The following is a 20,526-nucleotide window of genomic DNA, read 5'->3' as shown; positions in this document are numbered from 1 at the left end:
CTTTTTCACAATTCCGGGGTTTTGACGGACTGACAGACACTGAGATCCTACAAGAAGGAGGTGGTGGTGCGATGACGATGGGGTTTGATTGTGATTAGGGTATAATTGGAATTTTAAAAAATAATACCTCAAATGCAATTTATCAAACATTAGGTATCCAAAATAATATCATCTTTTTTGTATTTTTCTCCAATTTCCTCCACAAATAATAATATCCCCAAAAGACAAAATTTCCTTTCGATTTACTGTCTCAGTGAAACAGAGTAGCTCTTGAATAAATTTTAGTTCATTAAAGAGAGGACGAAATACGGTGTTTACGAATGGTGATGCTTTCCACCACCATCTCGTTCTCCATCTCCATCTCCATCTCCATGCCTTCGTTGTTGATGCAACCCACCTTTCTTTCATATTCTTCAACTACTACATCTCTTCGTCCTCTCACTTCTCTTTCCCTCAGAAGAAACCATTTTCCTATTAGAATTCGAACAACAGAGCCAAACAGCACAGCAGCAAACCCAAATCCCAAATTTAAGATTTTTTCAACGCAGAGCCAAACAGCATCAGCAACTACGGCAGTTGAGGAATCGCCGCCAGCTCCAAAAGATTCTGGTTCGGATGTGATTAGGAAATTTTATGGCCGAATCAACGGCCACGATCTCGACTCCGTGGAGGACCTCATCGCCGAGAATTGCATTTACGAGGATCTTATCTTCCCTCAGCCATTCGTTGGCCGTAAGGTATATTTTCTTCCACTTATTTATTTTAGTCTTCTTCTTACATGATCAATTAGAATAGAACCGTTCGATTGGGATCTTTTTTTTTTTTTTTCTAACTGGGAAAAATATCTGAGTAGCTGGTTGCTCTGCTTTTCTTTTCCCTCACATGAATTAAAAAAGTGGCGATGTTCTCTACACTGCAGTGCACAGGGCACGCCCAGACACATGGGGCGGGGCAGTCATTTCGCCCACCCCATTTATTGGGCACAACCTTGATGCAAAGAACATTTTTTTATTTTCTTAAAAATTAAGAAAAAAATAACTCTGTAAGGGGGGAGCGTGGCATCTACACCTAGACACAGAGTGGCAAAATGATCGCCCTACCCCCCATGAAACATGAAAATACCGCCTATGTTCATGTTTCTTGGTATGCACACACAGGGGCACGCTCCCACAGGAAACACTTTCCAAAAAATAAATTAAAAATTTCAAGTGAAAAGGTGCCATGGACCCATAATAAAATATCTTGGTTGACGTTTAGCACTACTCTTGAGCACTACTCTTGCTATAGGTTAGGTTAGGATTTCTATCACTCTTATAGCTATAGGTAAGCGACAAAAAAGGTCTTTCGCAAGCGTTGTATGTTCAGTTCAATTCATGGCAACTAAATTTTTCGTACGGATATGTATGAAGTATTAATATTATATAGTACAAACAAACAAAAAAAAAAAGAAGAGGAAAGAGAATCTAATTCTTATATTTACCGATTATATACTCTTTACGATCCATAATAAAATATCTTGGTTGATGGAAACCTTAGTTATCCCAGGCATGGTCCTAGGAATTGGTATTGAATCAGCCAATCACGTGTCGATGTAATGGTATGGATAAAGGGTAAAAATATCAAAAGAAATGGTAAAATTGTCATATAGATAATTGTAACGGAGATAAAAATATTGAGATAGATGAGTAGCAAAACTAAGAAGGATAAAATAAGAAATGATCATATTAGAGTTGGTTTGGTAATAGTCCCGATTCAATATAAATTATGAGAAAGTCACCAGAGGTGGTATGATCATGTTCAACGGAGTTCGTCGGATTCTTCAGTTCGGAGGTGTGACTTGATTTATATTGAAAGTATTAAAAGAGCTAGGGGTAGGCCTAAAATGACCATAGGAGAAGTGTGGAAAGACATGCATAATTTAGATCTTGTTTCTAGTATTATGTCGAATAGAACTGATTGGAGGGCAAGGATCCGTGTAGCCATCCCCTATTAGTTTGTTTTAGACTGATTTGTAGTTGTGGATGTTTTGTTTTCTTTCTTTTATTCTTATCATTGATCTTTTATTTTTCAATTTTTTTGTAAGGATCCGTATACCCAAACCCATCTATTTAGTTGGGATAAGGCCGAGTTATTTGTTTGGTAAAATTGTTACCATCAACAGCATAACAGGGAAGAAATTAAACTATATTTTCCAAATGGTCACAAACTCTGCAACTTGTGTTGCTTGGAACATGTTGGGGAACAAAATAGAATAAATTGGCCAAACAAATATGTACCTCACATTTATCTTTCCAATTGTGTTTCACTTTCATATCAGCTTAAGTATGAACTTAAATTACTCTGCAGGCAATTCTAGATTTCTTTAAGAAGTTCATTAGTTCCATCAGCACAGATCTGCAATTTGTTATTGATGACATATCTGATGAAGATTCATCAGCAGTTGGGGTTACATGGCATTTGGGTATGTTGATGTCTTCTTTATAATACTTAATTCTGCATTTACAATCCAGAAATATTGTCATTTATTGCTATTTTTTCATGTGGAAATGGAAAAAAAATAGAGTGGAAGGGAAGGCCATTTCCATTCAGCAAAGGTTGCAGCTTTTACCGTTTGGACATTATCAATGGGAAGAGACAGATTATGTAAGTATTTGCAGCCACTGTATATTGCCATATTTTGTTCACAAGTTTGCTGGGAGAAACTAATGATAAGAATTAAATAGATATGGGCGCGATAGTGTGGAACCTTCTATCAAGCCTGGGGAGACAGCTTTGGTATGTTCATCTTACTTAGATATGATTATATTCATCTGTTACTTATCTGTCAAACCAGTGATAAACCACCCTGTTCTCTCCTGTAGTGAAGTCTTGGATCCAGGATTTAAATAACAACAATCAAGTATGAACAGTTGAATTTCTCTTCTATTTGTATTTGTAATTCCTTCCAGTATTGATTCTTGACTTGTGTTTTTTTGAATTCGTGTACTGGGTCACTTGGTATATTAGGGATGTAAACAGAGCGAATTCAAAGCAGATACACCAATATCTGAATTTGTATCTGATGGATATTTCATATCAGTATCTGAATTCATATCCACCAAGGAGTTGGATATCCAAATTCAAACTTTTCCATTATCCGATTATTATCTATTTGGATATAAAAAATATCTGAATATATGGATACGAATTCGAATCGAATGTGGTTTTTCGACTATCCAGTGGTTTTTCGACTATCCATTTACATCTCTTAAATATAATATATCTTGTCTTAATAGAAAATAATTGTGATTTTCTAAAACAAAATTTTGAATGTTGAAAAACACCCAAGATTGGGCCAATGGCCATCACTGTAGGGGCAACAACTAAATCAGCCAGCTTTTTCATCTGTAGCATGAGAATCTACACTATTATATCACATTTATCAATATATGCAGAGTTGTGTTCATTCACAAGAGTGAACTTCAGCTTTTCTTTGACTTTTGGATGATTATAAACAGTTAATTCCACTGTCCAGAAAGATGAAAGTAAGTGTAGTGTTACCAGTGATTAAACCAGTAAATTTTGAAGGCTTCAGTTATTTGGTTTATCATCCACATTGATCCTATTAGATTTGTTCTTAATTCTTCTCCTTTCCTTTGTTGAGTTTACAGGTTGCTATCAGAGGAGTGACTTGGCTGTTAGAAAGGTTTCCAAGGCTTGTGGACCTGTTATGACAGAAGACTGGAATTATTATGACTGTACCTTTTTGTTTATAATATGTAGATATATCTTTTATTTGTAAAGTCATGAATGAAGGTTAAGCTCCATACAAAAGTTTCGTTACAAATTATTTCCTGGGAAGTGTATCATCAGTTAGTTATGTTTTCTTTTTAAAGTTGTAATTCTATCAAGTTTATAGAGAAATATATCACATTATAAATGTGAATTTCATTACACTCTAAACAATTGGATTATGCTACTGATTATACTTAATCATATTTAATTTAATCTCTTATAATTGGTTTTATTATACTCGACTCAACTCAATCTCATCCCAACAAAATGGGGTCGGCTACATGAATCATTTTCCTCTAATCAACTTTATTCGAAACCATATATATTATCAAGCCTAAGCTATGCATGTCTGTTTTTATAATTTCTCATATAATCAATTTAGGTCTACCTCTATCTCTTTTAGCTCTTTCAATTTGAATCAAATCACCCCCTGTAATGGAGCATTCAAAGGCCTTTGTTGCACATGTCCATGTCACTTCGACTTTGTCACAGCTATCATGTATCAGTGCTACTCTTAAATTAGCTCTAATTTGTTCGTTCTTTATTTTATCTTTTTTATTTTTACCACTCATTCATCTCAACATCTTTGTTTCATCTACACTCAGATTATTTATATGTTGTTCCTTTTTCTTTTTTCTTTTTTGATAAAAATATATCGTTTCTTCACCACCCGACATTCAACTCCATACTCAGGCTTCAGTTAGAACCAAATCTCACTCTACACCTTTTTTGTATGATGTACATGCGCTTTTGTTAATGTGAATATAAGTTTATATAACCTATGCCTTTTCTCATCAAAAAAAAAAAAAATCATTCATTATTGATCGTATAAATTTTTCTAAGTTTCAAGAGAGATGTCGATGACACAAATTTTCTTAGGGGCTTTGAGTAGCTACACCCAAGAACTCAAGCAGTTTCAATCTTTGAAAAGAAGGAAGCTGGGTGTTGACGCAATTGTATCTGGAACTTCTTCCACAGTGTAATTTGGTAGAGGTTGAAATTTGGTGGACAAGTCATCCGCATGATCATTTATCAATGGTTAAATCTCGCACCAATCTATCAAGTGGCCCAATGGGGGTGCCAGCTTTATCCAAAGGTTAACTTGCTGACTGAGTCATCAGCCGACGTGGTTGAAAAATGGCAAATGTAATGGGAAGGGTTCCAAATACAGTTAGAATTGAAGGCTCTGTTTGTTTCAAGGTAAAATGGCTGGGCACAAAAAACGCATCTCATACAATTTTCTCATTTTCCCTGCAAGTCTATCAAAATGCAAGCCAGATTATGCATGAGGTTTTGACTATTATGAAGTTGAAATTCGATCTTCAAAGTACAGGAACTCGAGATTTATAAACTCATAAACCTGACTGCATGATGCAGAGGCAGTCAACAGCATCAATGGCTTCACCATGAGTTGGGAATTTCTTAAGCCCCCTCTTTTTCATGGGAGGCCAGTCCCCAGAAGAACCTAATCTTATAGATTTATAGTTTTCAAGATCCAGCAAACAAGTAAAGCTGTAAAGGAGCTAAAACAAAATCAACCAGAACACAAAATGCAGGATAAAGAATAACCATATTTTATCCTGTTCCTGTTTAGAAAGAGAAACTTTAGTTTCCCCTATAAACCACAAACTGCAAATTGGGCAAATCATTAGGAACAAGATTAGTTCAAAACATGGGTTAAAATGTGGTATATACGTCCTTTTCTCCATTTCTCAATGTAGGCTATTAAATTATACAAAAACAGGTAGAGATCGTTAAGGCACAACAAATTAAGTGAAGACGATAATCTGCCAGATTCTCAACCTGTTGGATTCGAGTCTTTGGGTTTGTACACAGCTTCTAAACATTCCTTAGCCCTGTGAACTTTTGACTGAAGATAAAAGCTCCCATTCTTAGCATTCCTCTCGAACAAAGTATCATACCTCTGCACATATCCCAGTAATTTTTGAGGGTCTATTTGATATAGATGTTTCCAACCACTCTATAGAAGTTAAAACCAATTTAGAAAGAGACAAATTTCAAAAACAGAAAAGACCTGTAAGATTTCCTCCCAAGCAGTATTCTCAGTAATGCCAAGAATCTGTCTCGCCTCTTGTTCGGTCATGGTTTTGCTAGCTCTGCGCATAGTGTTCTGAATTGTTTCTTGAGCAACACCAGATTTTGAGGCATCTGTCATCAATCATACAAATTTCAATCAAATCCGAGCATGACCAGGGCATTCCCTAGGAATGATGTAGTCAGTTGGGTGCCATGTGGGACACATTGGGGTCATTGACATTATGACTATTTGTTCGTTGGGTACAATTTGGGGCTACTGGCCCTAGGAATTTTTTTTTTTTTTTTTTTTGGGGGTACGGAAAAAGAAATTATATTAGAAAATTAAACACCATGTACATCAACTTCCATTGTGTGAGTGCTAGACGACTCCCCAATGGATTTCAGGGCCAAGTTTGAAAGGAAGGTGAAAAGAAATTATTAATACACACATTAAAGTTAACTGATGTAAAGTTTGCAGTTAACTCAGCAAGATCCAAAAAGTTAGGAGCAATGTTTGGCCCTGGGATATTTGGGTCAGAGTGGTAAACATACAACCCAAAAACAGCCATTTCAGTGATCCACGTCATTAATTTTAAGCAAAAATTTCTCACAACATTCAATATAATCCCTAATGTCAATATGTAAGGAACAAGAAGTTCACAATAAATTTAAGCAATAAGTATGGGGAAAAGCTTCTGGCATGCCCTGATCCGATTTCTATATCAGCAAGCCATAGGTTTTTGCAGCATGGAAGAGTGATCAGGCAATTCTGACGGTTGGGTGTCTAGGCAATGATGTGATTGGCACATGTCAAATTTCAGACCCAAATTCAATATACACTCCCACATACAGGCATACCCTCCTGTATATGTCCATACATCCCCACGGTTGGGTCCAGTGCACCCTCTTGGTAGCCCCAGATTTATCAATACCTTGCTTTGCCACTTGACAAACTCAAATTACAAATCAAGCAGAAACTTGACATGTGAGCAGCGAACCTTGAGGTCCACCTGTCCAGAAAATTCAGCCCCATCTGAACTGTCATGTAGCAGTCATTAAGGGTGTGCAGAGACCCTGCTCCCAAGCATAGTTATTATGACAACCGGATCAAACCGGCGGTTGAACCAGAAAACCCAGAACCACCTTGGATTTTAGTTTGCGGTTGTTTAAGAACAGCACGGTTTTTTACCTTTTACCGGAAAAACCGGAGCTATTTTAGGTTTGATCTCCGGTCCAGTTTTAAAAACTATGCTCCCAAAGTATTCATTTAAAGACAACCAAAAACACATAAAGTATAAATTTAGAAACATCACCACCAATAACCAGCATAATTAGTGAAAAGGAACAAATAGAAGCTGCAATCTAAAGGAGTTGCAATTAGAGAAACTTACTTTGAAGCGCTTGACGGTATGCTTGAACTAGAGCCCTTGCCAATATCCCAGAGCCCATTACAAGCAAGTTGGCAAGAATTTTTGCAGCCTATGCCCAAAAGTACATGAGTAGATTAAACAAATATATACAGTCTAAAGGAAAAAATGCAGAAGACAGAAAAGAATTTGCAGAAGAACAGAACAATTTTTTTTTGGGGAAAGAACAGAAGTAACAGTAACAAGCAATGAAACTCTCAAATCGGAAGTCATGTAATGCACTAAATGATGCACCAAGACTGGAACCAAATGGATACTCATTGATGTTGCCGGTTATTCCAATTGTAACTTTAATAATGAAGAACAAAGAGCTCTCACAGCTGACAGAATTGAGAAGTAAAAGACCCCCCCTTTTTTTTTTTGGATGAATAGAAAATTCAATACCAAAGGAGAGAAAAGAGAGGGGGAAGGAGAGAACATACAAACACAAACCAAAAACAAGGCTCAGCAACAAAAGGAAGGCATAGGCTAGCAAAAAGAAGGGGGAGAGCCCCAATCAACTACAATACAGTAAAAGGGGAAAAAAGACCCAGGCCACAACAAGGCAACCAAACCCAGCCTCAATAAAAGCGCACTATCCAGGAGTATAAGGATCCGAAGTGCCACGATAGAGGGCATGGCCTCTTATATCCATGCTAAGAGGCATAACCTTCTCGATGCTGGACAGGGAATAGGCTATGTAAGGCCGCTTCTTAGGAAAGGGAGGGAAGCTAGAACCGCGTCGATGGTAAACACGAAGGGAGGGACGAGGGACAATAGGCGGATGAAGGTGATTAGGGAGGGCCATGGGCTGGAGTGTAATGGGGGTAACCCTACACCATAGGGGTGGACCAGAGAAGGGCGAGCCAGGCTAGAAGGGCCAGAGGAAGAGAACGATGGGCCAAAAGAGTTAAAGGAGGGAGTTAAAGGGCCGGGAACAGGAGGAGGCTCATTAAGGACAGAAGAATTCAAAGACAGAGGATCCTCAATAAAATCCGAGTAACTGGATCCAAGAGAGTGAACCGAGGGTCCATTAAAGGGGGAGCCCATCATAGCAAAGATCTGGAAGAGGGGTGGGGCCCCCCATTGGAGACGAAAGGGACAAAATGGAAGGGGGGAAAGATGAGAGGGTGGGGGAATTTGTGGAAAAAGATGATCCACAAAGTGGGAAAGAGGCCACAGCAGACAGGGGAGCAATCAAGGGAAGGGAAATGGTTGGAGGGGGCAGAGGGGTAGCAGTGTGCGTAGGCTGATGATGGTGATGGATCGATGGCAAAAGGGTATCGACCAAAGGGGCTGACAACGTCTCAGAAAGGAGGATGCAATTGTCTCCATCATCATAGAGGACAACCGAATGGATAGCCTGGAATCTATTGTGACTGTCAGTAGCTTCTTGACAGACCATAAGCTGCTTGCGATGAGGCTTGCGATGTTGGCTTCTTCTCCGGCCACAACTAGGGCCCCGGGAGCCAGTGGCTGATGGGATGTTCTTGGGAGGGGGTATAAGGAGTTACCAGTGAGGGGAATGGTGTTACTTTTTACCGCAGCAGGAGGATTTGGTTTGAGCTTGACACCAGGGCTAGAGCTTTTGAGAGTGCAGCCTTGCGTATGGTGCCCAAAGACTTTGCAAGCCAGGCACAAAGGGGAAAGGCACTCACAATGGACCTTTTGGTGGAATGTGAATCCTTCGCCATCCACAACCGTGACTGCGGATGGAACAAGGACATCAGCAAACACGTCGACGCAAATCCTTGTGAAGGCAAGGCGGACCATCCTTTTGGTTCTATCATCAAAGTAGATAGGGTTGCCTCATCAAACGATGATGTTGAGACCAGTTTCACACCAAAAATGGAGGGGAAGGCCTAGAAGAGTGATCCACAAAGGAATGCAATGCAAGTCTACCTTGCTCAATTGCAAGTATCGATCCCATTGACGGAGGAAGATTGGCTCTTTCCCTACTAGCCAGGGACCTCCCGCTAGGGCTCTCATTTTGTCCTCATCATTAGAAAATCTGAAGATGAAAAATCCATTGTCCAAGAGGTAAGCATCGAACGAATCCTGAGGTCTCCATTGTTTGCTTAGGGATAGTTTGACTATGTTGGAGGTTGACTCCCAAAGAAGTGACCTACCAAACAATGCCTCCATTTGGAGATTTTAGTGTCCAAAAGGCCAATAGGGCAGAGGCCAACCTTCTTGTCTCCAACAGGTGAGGGAGAGATGAAATGGAGGCAGTGACCATCTCGAGAAGGGAAGGGAGCAAGGCTGAAAAGAGAGGTCCAAGTATTTTTGCCAAGGGAAGGGGGGGAGGGAGAAGACGGAGGGGTGTTGGAGGGGCTGCGAAGAGAAGAGAGAGGGAGGGAGGGGGAGGAGCCAGCGGCAGGGGCCATTGAGAGGTGGTCAGACATGGGGGAGGTTACATTGCCGCGGTGCTCATCCGTCTGTCTTTTCTTTATTAGTTATGCATATTCACATATCTTAATCAAAGAATCCTTGCTTTATTCTGAAGTGAACTAATGGAACTAAATCTCAGCCAAAACTTACAGTTTCAACCGAGATATCTCGGAATCGCACACTTCAGAGACGAAACCTTGGCTCGATACTGGGTCGTACCAGGTTTCGACTCGTTTTGGCATATTTTCAACCATCTCGGTGGTTTTGACCTGATTCAACCGAAACTGGAACCAGTAACTTAATATACCCAATCCCCATCGGCATATTTTCAACTATGAGAGGCAGCCCATGCATCTCCTACGTAAGGCTGATGAGTTTTCTCTTTATTCGACTCATTTCAATTAGTCATTTAGTTGCTTATTTCACTAGTTTGCATTGTTTTAAGCATACTATCTCAATCCCAAGTACCAATACAAGGATAGACTTATGATGAGACAAGATCTAATACATGCAATTCAAACAGTAGTGGAGAGCCTGGAGCCAAACGTAGATGCTCAGCTGGTTGTCAATTAAGAAATGAGACTGGTACTTAAGAACTAATGCAATTATAAATTTGGTATTGATGCTAACACTGGTACCAAACATTGAATTGGATACAAATGAAAGCCTTCAAGGATGGTAATGGGAGTTTCGGCCGGCAAGCGGCCGTTGCAGGTCAGGATGGCTCTACTGCTGGTTGGTCCAATCACCGTAGTCTTTTCATTCATATTTAAATATGTTGTATGCATCATCGTTTACCATCACCTAACATACTCTTTAATGCTCTTATGCAGTTGAATGGTCATTGCTATATGGAAGAGACACCCAATCTAACCAAGATAGCAGTTAAAGTGCACTCCCAGACATGTTCTGCCACCGGGTACGAGCAACTGGAGTACGTTCAACTTCATACATTGCAAGAGGCAGAACTGATTGGGTGCAAGGTGGCTAGAGGATTTGGTGTTATGTGCATTACAACATGAGATTGAGAGAGGAGCACATACACCTTGGCATGGACAGCGATACAACCCCAAACGAGTTGAGCAAAATCTTCTAGCTGGATGAAGATGAGGAAGATCCCATTTATGAGTAGGTCAGGGATCGAGGTGAGCCTATGTTAGATGAAACTGGGGGTCGGCCCAACACTCAGATTGCTTCACAGATGGGTGTTGATGTTACGGATTATATGGCATCAAAAAACAGAATTCACTCAGAGATCAATGTCCATTTGAGCCTCAGCCTGGTAGAGAAGATGATGATAGTGATAGGTTAGCAGCCTTCCATGAGGACCAGATGATGCAGGATCCGGAGCCAACGCCAGAGCCCATCATATTCACTAGCAAAGACTGTGGAGGATAACTATGTCTAGATTGATTGTATGTAGGCTAAGAAGGCTGTGATTGTGTTGTGACTCCACCCTCGCCATCATACCTTATTTGTAACCATTATTCTCAATATATAAATAAGTGCAGCCTCTGTCATATTCGACAAGCCAAATCATTCTCTCCTCCTTGTCTCTTAACTTGGTATTAAACTACCTTTCTTCATTCTGTCTTCCTCTACGAACTCCAATCCGCAAGGACCATGATTGGGAATTGTTCCCAATCTTTTTTGGGAATCTTTCACCGCCGCCACTACTGTTGCACAATCACCACCGCTGCCAAGGCTTCGGCCTTATGATTAAGCATGGTTAACTGAACATGTGTTAATGCATGTCGGACCATGCTAACCATCGCTGACCCCTAACCACTCAACCATTATGATTCCAACATGTTTTTTCAGGGCTGCCGCTGCCACCCCAGCGGCTCATTTTTTTCCCGCCTAAGGTTCCCTAAGCCTTGTTGCTGCCTACCAGCCTCCGCCTGGCCTTGCCATCGTCCGTCGTCCACTAGCCCTCCGCTACCTACCTGGCCCTCTTCCGCCTACCTCGCCCTCAACCTGACCATACTGCCGCTTGCTTGGTCTCCACCAGCCCTGCCACTAGTTACCGCCTCCTGCCGACGACCTTAGGGGTATCGCCTGCCCCTGTCGGCCCTCTCAAGGGCTTCTTCCCCTTTTGTTGATGTCACCTGCCCCTGTTGGTGCTCCCTGAGCTTCATTTGCCCCTGTCGGTGCTTCTTTGGGCTCTATTTTCCCCTGTCGATCCCACTAGCTCCTGTTGATCCTTCTCTAGGTCATCGCCACTTCCTCACATCTCGTGAGCCATTTGTTGGCCTTTCTCCATGCCACGCCTACCTCTCGTTGGCCTCTTGAGAATCTGACAAACCCTTGTTCATCTTCTCTGTGAGCATACCTGTTGCCTTATTGCCTAGATCTTTTTGAGATTAGCCTTCTCTCATCTCCTGTGAGGTATTTCTTTCACTCCTCTTGTGCATTTATGTCTGACAATATGACGAAAGGTTCTAGTACGTCTCTTGGTTCTGCGAGCAGCAACTTGCGTCACCCTACTGCTCCCCATCATCACCATGCTCTACAGCCAGGACCCACCAAATTGAATGGATCGAATTACTTTGCATGGTCACATGCCTGCCTCCTTACCATTCGTGGTAACCATTTTTTTGGGTATATTACTGGTGATACACCCATGCCCCCTAAAGCTCCGGCTAAGGACAATTGGGTAGCTAATGATGCATTGATCATGTCGTTCCTATTGAACTCCATGGAGTCTACCATAAGTTAGTTTTGTTCTCCTTAATTCAGCCAAGGAGTTAAGGGATGTAGTGAAGCATACTTATGGTCAAGCTAGTTTATGCTCAAATCTATGAGCTTCGTTGCCAGGTTCATGACACCACATAAAGAGAATTGTCTGTGCTTGCATATTGATCTGCCCTGACTACATTATGGCAACAACTAGACTTCTATTACCTTGTTGCCATGACGAGGCCTATTGCAGATTTGCAGCGACATTTGCTAAAGAATGTGAAATGGAGTAGGTGTATAATTTCCTTACTGGTCTCAACCCAAAAATATAACCAGATTCGCATTTAGGATGATATCACTTTTCATGAGATCGAACCCTATTATCAGTCATCTCTTCAAGGGGAGCATCAATTGGAGGAAGAGATTCCTTCTACTACCCCTCTTGTGATTGATATAGTTCGTCTTCAGCATGGTTCAAAATCTCGCGATGGCGAAATATCGCTTAATTTCGTATATCTCGAGCTTACCGAGATGCGAAATCAGGTCGAAATGAAAAAATACCATATTTCGTCGATATCTCGATATCTCACGAGATATCGACGAAATATGGTATTTTGGCTTAAAGTGTCACGTGAAGGGGGGCTTTAATACAATATTTCACAGATTTCGGTCCATATTTCGACCGAGAGCTGCATTTGCTAAGGAATTTCAGTCTTTTGCCTATTCTTCCACTCTTCCAAGCTCTCATCCAACCCTCTAGCCATTGTTCAAGCACATTGTTATCGGATTTTCGCCAGTAAACTCATCGGAGGGTCATCTAAGCTCATCATCCAAGCCTTTTTCCACTATTTAAGGTAAATTCTATTCCTCTAAAACTATTTTTTTGAAAAGACTATGTACAAATTTTGTTGGATGGTGATGATATTAATATATGTTAGACACCGGAGGCCGATCTATAGCCTCACGGTGTCGAAATTTTTTTTCCATATGTTTTTTTTTTTTTTTTTTTTTTTTTTTTTTTTTTAAAAATTCATTTTCCTATAATTAAAATAGGAAATAATTAGGGGTAATATGACTTAGATGGTAATGAATTAAATATATGTGGTAGGCCAGGAGGCCCAGGATACGGCACCTGTAGAGCCACTCCCGATTCACTGGAGAGACACAGTTTGATCATGCCACACAAGATACGGACCACGGAGCACGTGCCCCCGCACCCCCACCCTCGAGAGGCCCCCTACATACATACAACAGGAAGCGTAGGGGTCGACAAACACAGTTGCAACCTGATCACATGGACATTGATAACCTATCTAGCTCTGTTGGTGGTTTGAGTATGGGTGATAAGGAGGGAGGACCGACTGGACATTGGTGTGCCCCATCTTTTGACGCACATACCACTCCATTGGCATCGGATTATGGTGCATCACAACCTTACGGTGGATATGGATATGGATCATCATCATATGGACAGTTTAGTGGGGTAGGGGACTATGACTACGATCCCAGTCCCAGGGGACATCTTGGATCATCTTTTGTAGATAACATCTTTGCATACCCTAGCGGACCTAGCTACCAACCTCACCACCATACATGCACCAATGCCATCGCCTCTTGCGCGGCGCCAACATCATATCACGGTGGATCATCTTCTTCACGATTGGATCGATTGGTAACCCTAGTTTATATCCTAGGATAGGTTACCTACATGTATGTTGATTATTCCATTTACGTGACACTTGTGGATGACTACACTCGTTTCTTCTCCGATTCTATACCGTGGTCCACATATGTCCTTCAAACAGAGAGCAATGGACGTCGACTCCAGCGAGGCATGAGTGGGATTGATCCAGGGAGGCACAACAACTACTATTAGCAGTTTAGCACTTGTAATTTGTAACTTAAGTTGTGATTTCATTGATCTATGAACTTGTGAGTTGTGACTTGTGACTTTGTGAGTTGCGAGTCTTGTGACTTACTAACTTTGACACTAAGTGTATTGCCTTTAAGGCTTTAAGCGAGTAATTGAATATTATGGAGTTTATGAGAATCATGGTACTCATCAATGTGTATTGGCTTTAACTTGATATGTGATGAAATTAAATACTATTATTAAATATTAACTGCCTAATCTATGTGTATTTAACTATTTATACATTAGGGTCGGCGACCGTATGTCAATCAAGGGTGCAAGCCCAAAACACCAATTTGAATTCACATTTTTACAATTTTATGGTTTAAATGTGTTTATTAAGCTTAAATAAGGCTGTCCATAAAGTTTCAGGCCTAGATATGGCCAAATACCCCCCGAGATGGGCCCCCGAAATATTGCAGAAAAAATGCAATATTTCGGTCATATTTCGCGATATCTCGGATATTTCGGATATCTCGGTAGGCCCGAGATACCGATATATCGCGAGATATAGTACTATGGTCTTCAGGGGGAGAGGCCTACTCCAAGTAATAAGGACGTCATCACTTACATTCAGAGGAAAGAGATGCAACATGCTCAGCCTGCCCATATTTTACCATCTCCATCTACACACCTGAGCCAGATCCACCACAAGGTAATAGTCCCTCTCCAGGTAATACTTCCTCTCCGTCTTCTGATGCTGACCTTCTCATTGCTATTAGGAAAGGTGTCAGATCATATGCCTTGCACCCTATTTCCAATTTTGTGTCCTACAAGTCATTATCTCCTTCCTATCGTGCCTTTGTTTCCTCGTTATCATTGTATCTATTCCACAAGGCTGGGAACAGGGAACCTATCTCAGACCCGAAATGAAAAGATGCCATGGTAGAAGAAATGCATGTCTTGAAGAAGAATGATACTTGGGAGTTGGTTCCTTATCCTGATGGGAAAAAACCAGTAGGATGCAAATGGGTTTTTACCTTCAAACAGAAGGCAAATGGTACTAATGAAAGGTACAAGGCCAGATTGGTGGTCAAGGGATTTACACAGACTTATGGTATTGGCAATCAAGATACCTTTGCTCCTGTTGCCAAAATGAACTTTGTTTGAGCGATATTATCTTGTGTTGCAAACCTCGGATGGAGCCATCAGCAACTGGATGTCAAAAATGCCTTTCTAAATGGGGATTTGGAAGAAGTCCACATGGACATCCCACCTGGTTTCAATTCAAACTCCACAACTGGTAAAGTATGTAGACTCCGAAAAATCTCTTTATGGCCTCAAGCAGTCTCGTTGGACCTAGTTTGGCCATTTCCAAAAGGCTATGGTGAAGTTTGAGTACAGACAAAGCCAGGCCGACCACACCTTGTTTGTCCAGCACAAGGAGAAGAATATCATTGCCCTTATTGTTTATGTAGATAATATAGTCATAACAGGCAATGATGATGCAAAGATCTCCTCATTGAAGATTTAGTTGGCACTAGAATTTGAAACTAAGGATCTTGGACAACTGAGATACTTCTTAGTGATTGAAGTTGCCCGCTCTACAAAAGGCATTTTCATTTCTCAAAGGAAGTATGTCCTAGACCTTCTCGAAGAAACAGGCATGTTGGGATGCAAACTTGTTGATTCTCCTATGGAGGTGAATCATCATCTTAGCTGGGACAGAATTACTCCAAAAAATTCAGAAACAGAAAAAATTGTTTCCGACTCAGAACTTGTTTTTTGAAACAGAAGCGTTGACATACAGAGCCTTAGAACCCTGTGACTACCCCGAATTTGTGCCTCTTCCTAGCCACCCACAACCTCCCACAAGTCATTCAAACAACCCTGTTTGCCACCAAACTTTGTCCCTAATCCTGAAGATCTTTCTCTTCTAAATCCAACCATAAAACCCAAGTTGCAGGCCCAATCCCATACTGAACCAGAAAAAAAAACTGTTTTGTCCAAGATTATCAAAAAGCCCCAGATCTCTAACTATTTTGGGGGCTGAAAGACCCTCCCAGTTCACCACTTGACTACCATTTCAGCCCCACCTGAACCCTAATTCTTCAGTAACTCAAAATATCTTATTCTCTCCAGTTCTGACCACTGACTAATCCTGTTTTCAGACTTCTTCTACCCTATTGTATTCTGTTCAGAACTTCAATCCACACCATATAAATTTCAGCCTACCCCTTTTCTGCCCTCCTTTAGCCTGTGCAATAAACCCTACTTTCTATCCCTGGGGTTAGGGTTTCCTATCACCATCATAAACACTCGGCACCTTCACAAGGCCAAAAAATGAAAAATTAAATTAGAAGAAGTCCATCCAATTTCAAAAAGCTAGTTACTTCTAATCCCCAAAGAGAAATGATACCGAAGATCTGACAAACACACACAAAATCCCCCATTTCCGCCATAATACAATGTAATACATTCTGTCACTAAAGAGAAAAATGCCCTTTTAGTTTGCCCCTAATCTTACCTCATAGTAAAACCGAAATCATCCCAAATATTAGAAACAGTCACAGAGTACCACTAGCTAATACCATTGATCCAAACTTCAAAACCATCCAATATTAACCCATACCGTTCAATTCAGAGGTTTGCCAAGCATTTGAAAGAGAACAGGAAAACCTATATTCCACATAACCACCATTTATTTAATTAACCATTATCCACATACATTTCTCTTCAGCCCAAATCTATCCACAACATCATCATCAACATCAGCAACAAGAAGGGGCCATTTCACCAAACAAACAGAGGCCCAGAACAATACTTTGATCGAACTAGCTATGCTATACGGACAAGGAAATGAAATTTGAATCAAAATTGAAATAACTTGAACACACCCCACAGTAAAATGGAAAACCAATATTATACATATGCAGAAAGAATACCATTTTGTGGACAAAGTGCAGAATAGTAGTCCCTGGAAATAAATCTAATACCTGCAAAACCACCAATTTGTGTTTAGGGAGAAATTCCAGTTAATAAGAGTGAAAATACAGAGAGACACAACGTGCCTTTGCTTCTATTAACAAGATATAGAGAAGGAATGGACAAACATATGCATAACGCAAACACAACCACACACACAGAAAGAGAAAGAAAAAAAAAGAGAGAGAGAGAGAGAGACAGAAATCGATCCAGATGCCGAATAACTCAGGAAATCCGGTGCATTTTCTGATCAATAAAGGTGAATTCAATCACAAAAGCAAGAAAAAAATATAGCAGATAGAAGTTTTTACCGTCGCCTGTCGTTCACATAGAATATGGAGACGAGCGTGCTTCGCTCCCTATCGCAGTCGAGTCTTTCTTGGAGAGAACGGTTCTTTCCACACACTCGGTCCGTCATCCCCCGTTCTTACTTTTATTTCCTACGCTATTTTTTAGACGGGAGAGGGTTGTCCAGGCACGGAGTCGTCTACACCGTCTCACAATGATTAATTAATTAGGGCCAGAGATCTCTATCTGATCGTGTAGCCCCTGCACCAGTGCGGGGCCAATAAGAGCACATTCACTAAATGAGATTTTTTTAGTTCATTGGATACATAAAACGTGAGTTCCTTCATCAATTAATTTTGTGAGCACTCCATAATCAACAACAAAAAATTATTAGGATAACTCATGTTTGGTCGAGTGATTTCTTGTTCTCTCAATGTTTTTCTTCCTATTTGGGTTTCATCTCTCCTCTTGGTAGGGTTTGTTTGCGAGAGGGTTTCTCACCCTCTTGTGAGGGGATTTTAATCCTCTCCATTTCCAGTTCCATTATTTCTAATTATTTTCACCCTTAGAGTGCAACACGTGGCGGCCTTCAATCTAACAGCTATAAATCACTCTCTCTATTTTAGCTAACACTTAACGGCAACAAAAATTTAATTCAATTCATCTCACTGAGCCTTATCCCAATTGCTATGAGACGGGGTATATATGAATATTTCCCCACATTTTCTGCTATGCTATGCAGCTATGCAGTATATACAAATTTGTAGAAGATCCTATATGGATCTAATGCAGTGATAAGAAAGAAACATTAATCAGAGAAAGAACGGTTCTTAACCAAAAAAAAAAAAAAATTGTCTACAACATCCAATGCCAATACATGGCTAATCAAGTAAGAAGAAGCAAGCCATAATGAATAAATGAAAGAGAAGGTAGGAAGGGCTAGGGGAAGGGGGAGGGGGAGGGAGAGAGATACACAAAAATAACATCCAATGTTAAAATTAGATCACAATTGCAATCTAGACCTACAGACCCTGATCAATGAGGTAATCCCCCAACCTCTCAACAATCATGTTGCACTGTCCTGGAGCGACAGGCTCTTCATAGATACCAAAAATTAGAGCTTGGTTGGTCTTCTTTATAGTGATACCGCCAGATCCCTTCTTTCCACAGATCACAACTCCAGGTTCTCCTTGGATAACCATATATTTTGTTCCCGCAACGAATAAGCGAGTAGGAGTAAGGAAGCTTCGTTCAGCAAAATCATTCATGATACATGTAATCTCCTCAGGCTTAAACTGAGGGAATGAAGCGCTTTGAGCCCAGACACTTCCTTTCTTCCTCTATGCTGTTTTTTTTTTTTTTTTTCTCTCCCTTTCTTCCCTGTTATGAGGTATCGGTTTCTTTTTTTTTTTCTCAAAATTGGATTCAAACCTCAGGGAGACAAAATAAATAGAGTAACGGAAAGAGTTTTCTAAAGACAAAGGCAAAGAGAGATAGAGAAATAAGAAGAGGCGATGATTAGACCTCTTGAGAAAGATCATCTTTAGTCCACACAATCAAAGAAAGAACGGTTCTACCCAAAAAATAAAATCAGAGTACCTTTAATGGGGAGCGAGGTCTATGATTTTGTTAGGGTTTGAATTTTAATTTATTTCTTTTCATTTACTACTTTAGATTTAGGGTTTATTTTTCTAGTTTTCTTTGTCTTCACTTCAAGTTTCATGATTCCATTAATTGTTTGTTGATTTGTTTGATCGCTTGTTTTCAGTTTCTGGATCCAATCTTTTTGTTCTTTGAGGCTTCCCTATGTTGTGTTGCCTGGCGCCCTCTTGTTGTATTTTGATTTTATCTTGATTTGTTTAGTTTAGGGTTTCTTTATGGTTTATTATTGCTGATTCTATTTTCTTTTTTTTCGGCTTCTTGCAATGTTTGCTCTAGTTATTTGTTGGTCGTACTAAGGGTTTTTTTGGGTTTTTACGTTGTCTCTTCAACTTTTCCTATTTCTAGCTTGTCAAATTTTTCTATCATTTCAACAAGGGTTTTGAGGGGTGTAAAGGTTTTTTTCATGGCTAGGATTTAGAGTTCCTTGCCTTTACATGGTTAGTTTTTAAGGTTTGGCTTTCTCTTTTCGGGTCTATAGTTAGGGTTTTTGGTTTCTTCCTTTGCTTTGTGTGGCTAATACTTAATGTTGTTTGTTTAGTTTGTTTCAGTTTGTGTATGGCTTCAGGGTCTAAAGAAGATTCTACAGAATATTGGCCATATCCAAGCCCCATGGACATGGCTGAGGGTCTCGATCTGACCATGCATCACCAAACCTGAATTTGATGATGGTTCTATGCGTTGGGATCTTGATCTTGTAATTAAGAAAGCTCTTTGTGGTGAAACATGTCTCCTTAATTGCTTGGGGTCTTCGATGAGAGTTGGAAGTAGGAGTGGTAGGAGGGAATGTCTTTCTCTTCCAACTGGATTGTCATCAGAACGTATCTATGACCCTGCAACAGGGGCCATAGTCGATCAAAACTTGTTTATTGTGTCTTTTGCTTTGGTCTTTAATTTTCACTCCAACCACACTCTTTGTGTTTTACTAGGCCCCACACCTTAGGAGGCTGCCACATGGCAGCTTCCCATGGAGTCACCAGACCTCCACAAGGTGGAGCTGCCTGGTTTTTCCTTCCAATTTTGCTTCTGGTCCCTTGGTTCCTATACTTATGACCTCCTCTTCCTTCTTCAAACATAAATTCACAACACCCCAAAAATCTAAAGGCTCTAATTGATAGTCCCTTGGTGCCCCAAACTCCTAAAGAATCTCTGAAATCTAGGGGGAATCTTGGAAAATCTTAGTAAGAATGGAAATTCCCCCAAAAAACCCAAAATTGTAAAATCCCCGAAATACCTTGGAAGGTCAACATTTCACCCTGATCACCGCGGAAGTGCTAGAATTCTCTAGAATCGACCCGATAAGCCCTTTTTAGCCCCAAAAAATGTTTCTTTCTTTCTCTACCATTTTTTTTTTTTTTAATCAATTATCTGTACTGTTGAATATAATGTAGACATTTATTATAAAATTAGTGTCAGGATTAGTTCTTGTGTCCTAATTTAAGGCTTGTTTTTAGG

General features: G+C 40.3%; 2 protein-coding genes across 2 annotated transcripts; one reads left to right on the top strand and one right to left on the bottom strand.

Moving 5' to 3' along the window:
- Window positions 1–320: 320 nt before the first annotated feature.
- Window positions 321–3,933, top strand: LOC122654936. The gene is made up of 6 exons (XM_043849192.1): window positions 321–737; window positions 2,347–2,461; window positions 2,511–2,643; window positions 2,724–2,775; window positions 3,651–3,754; window positions 3,787–3,933. The coding sequence occupies exons 1-5, from the start codon at window positions 321–323 to the stop codon at window positions 3,711–3,713; spliced, it is 780 nt and encodes a 259-aa protein (XP_043705127.1). The 3' UTR covers window positions 3,714–3,754; window positions 3,787–3,933.
- A 1,529-nt stretch (window positions 3,934–5,462) lies between these two features.
- Window positions 5,463–17,373, bottom strand: LOC122656484 (mitochondrial import inner membrane translocase subunit PAM16 like 2-like). Its single transcript, XM_043851024.1, has 5 exons — window positions 17,330–17,373; window positions 17,085–17,135; window positions 7,203–7,290; window positions 5,810–5,943; window positions 5,463–5,698 (listed from the first exon to the last, which is right to left on the bottom strand). The coding sequence occupies exons 2-5, from the start codon at window positions 17,085–17,087 to the stop codon at window positions 5,573–5,575; spliced, it is 351 nt and encodes a 116-aa protein (XP_043706959.1). The 5' UTR covers window positions 17,088–17,135; window positions 17,330–17,373; the 3' UTR covers window positions 5,463–5,572.
- Window positions 17,374–20,526: the final 3,153 nt, after the last annotated feature.

This window comes from Telopea speciosissima, chromosome 3, assembly GCF_018873765.1.
Source record: "Telopea speciosissima isolate NSW1024214 ecotype Mountain lineage chromosome 3, Tspe_v1, whole genome shotgun sequence".
NCBI classification, from domain to species: Eukaryota; Viridiplantae; Streptophyta; class Magnoliopsida; order Proteales; family Proteaceae; genus Telopea; species Telopea speciosissima.
Note: the sequence above shows the minus strand (reverse complement) of the source record. Positions and strands in the feature narration are given on the sequence as shown.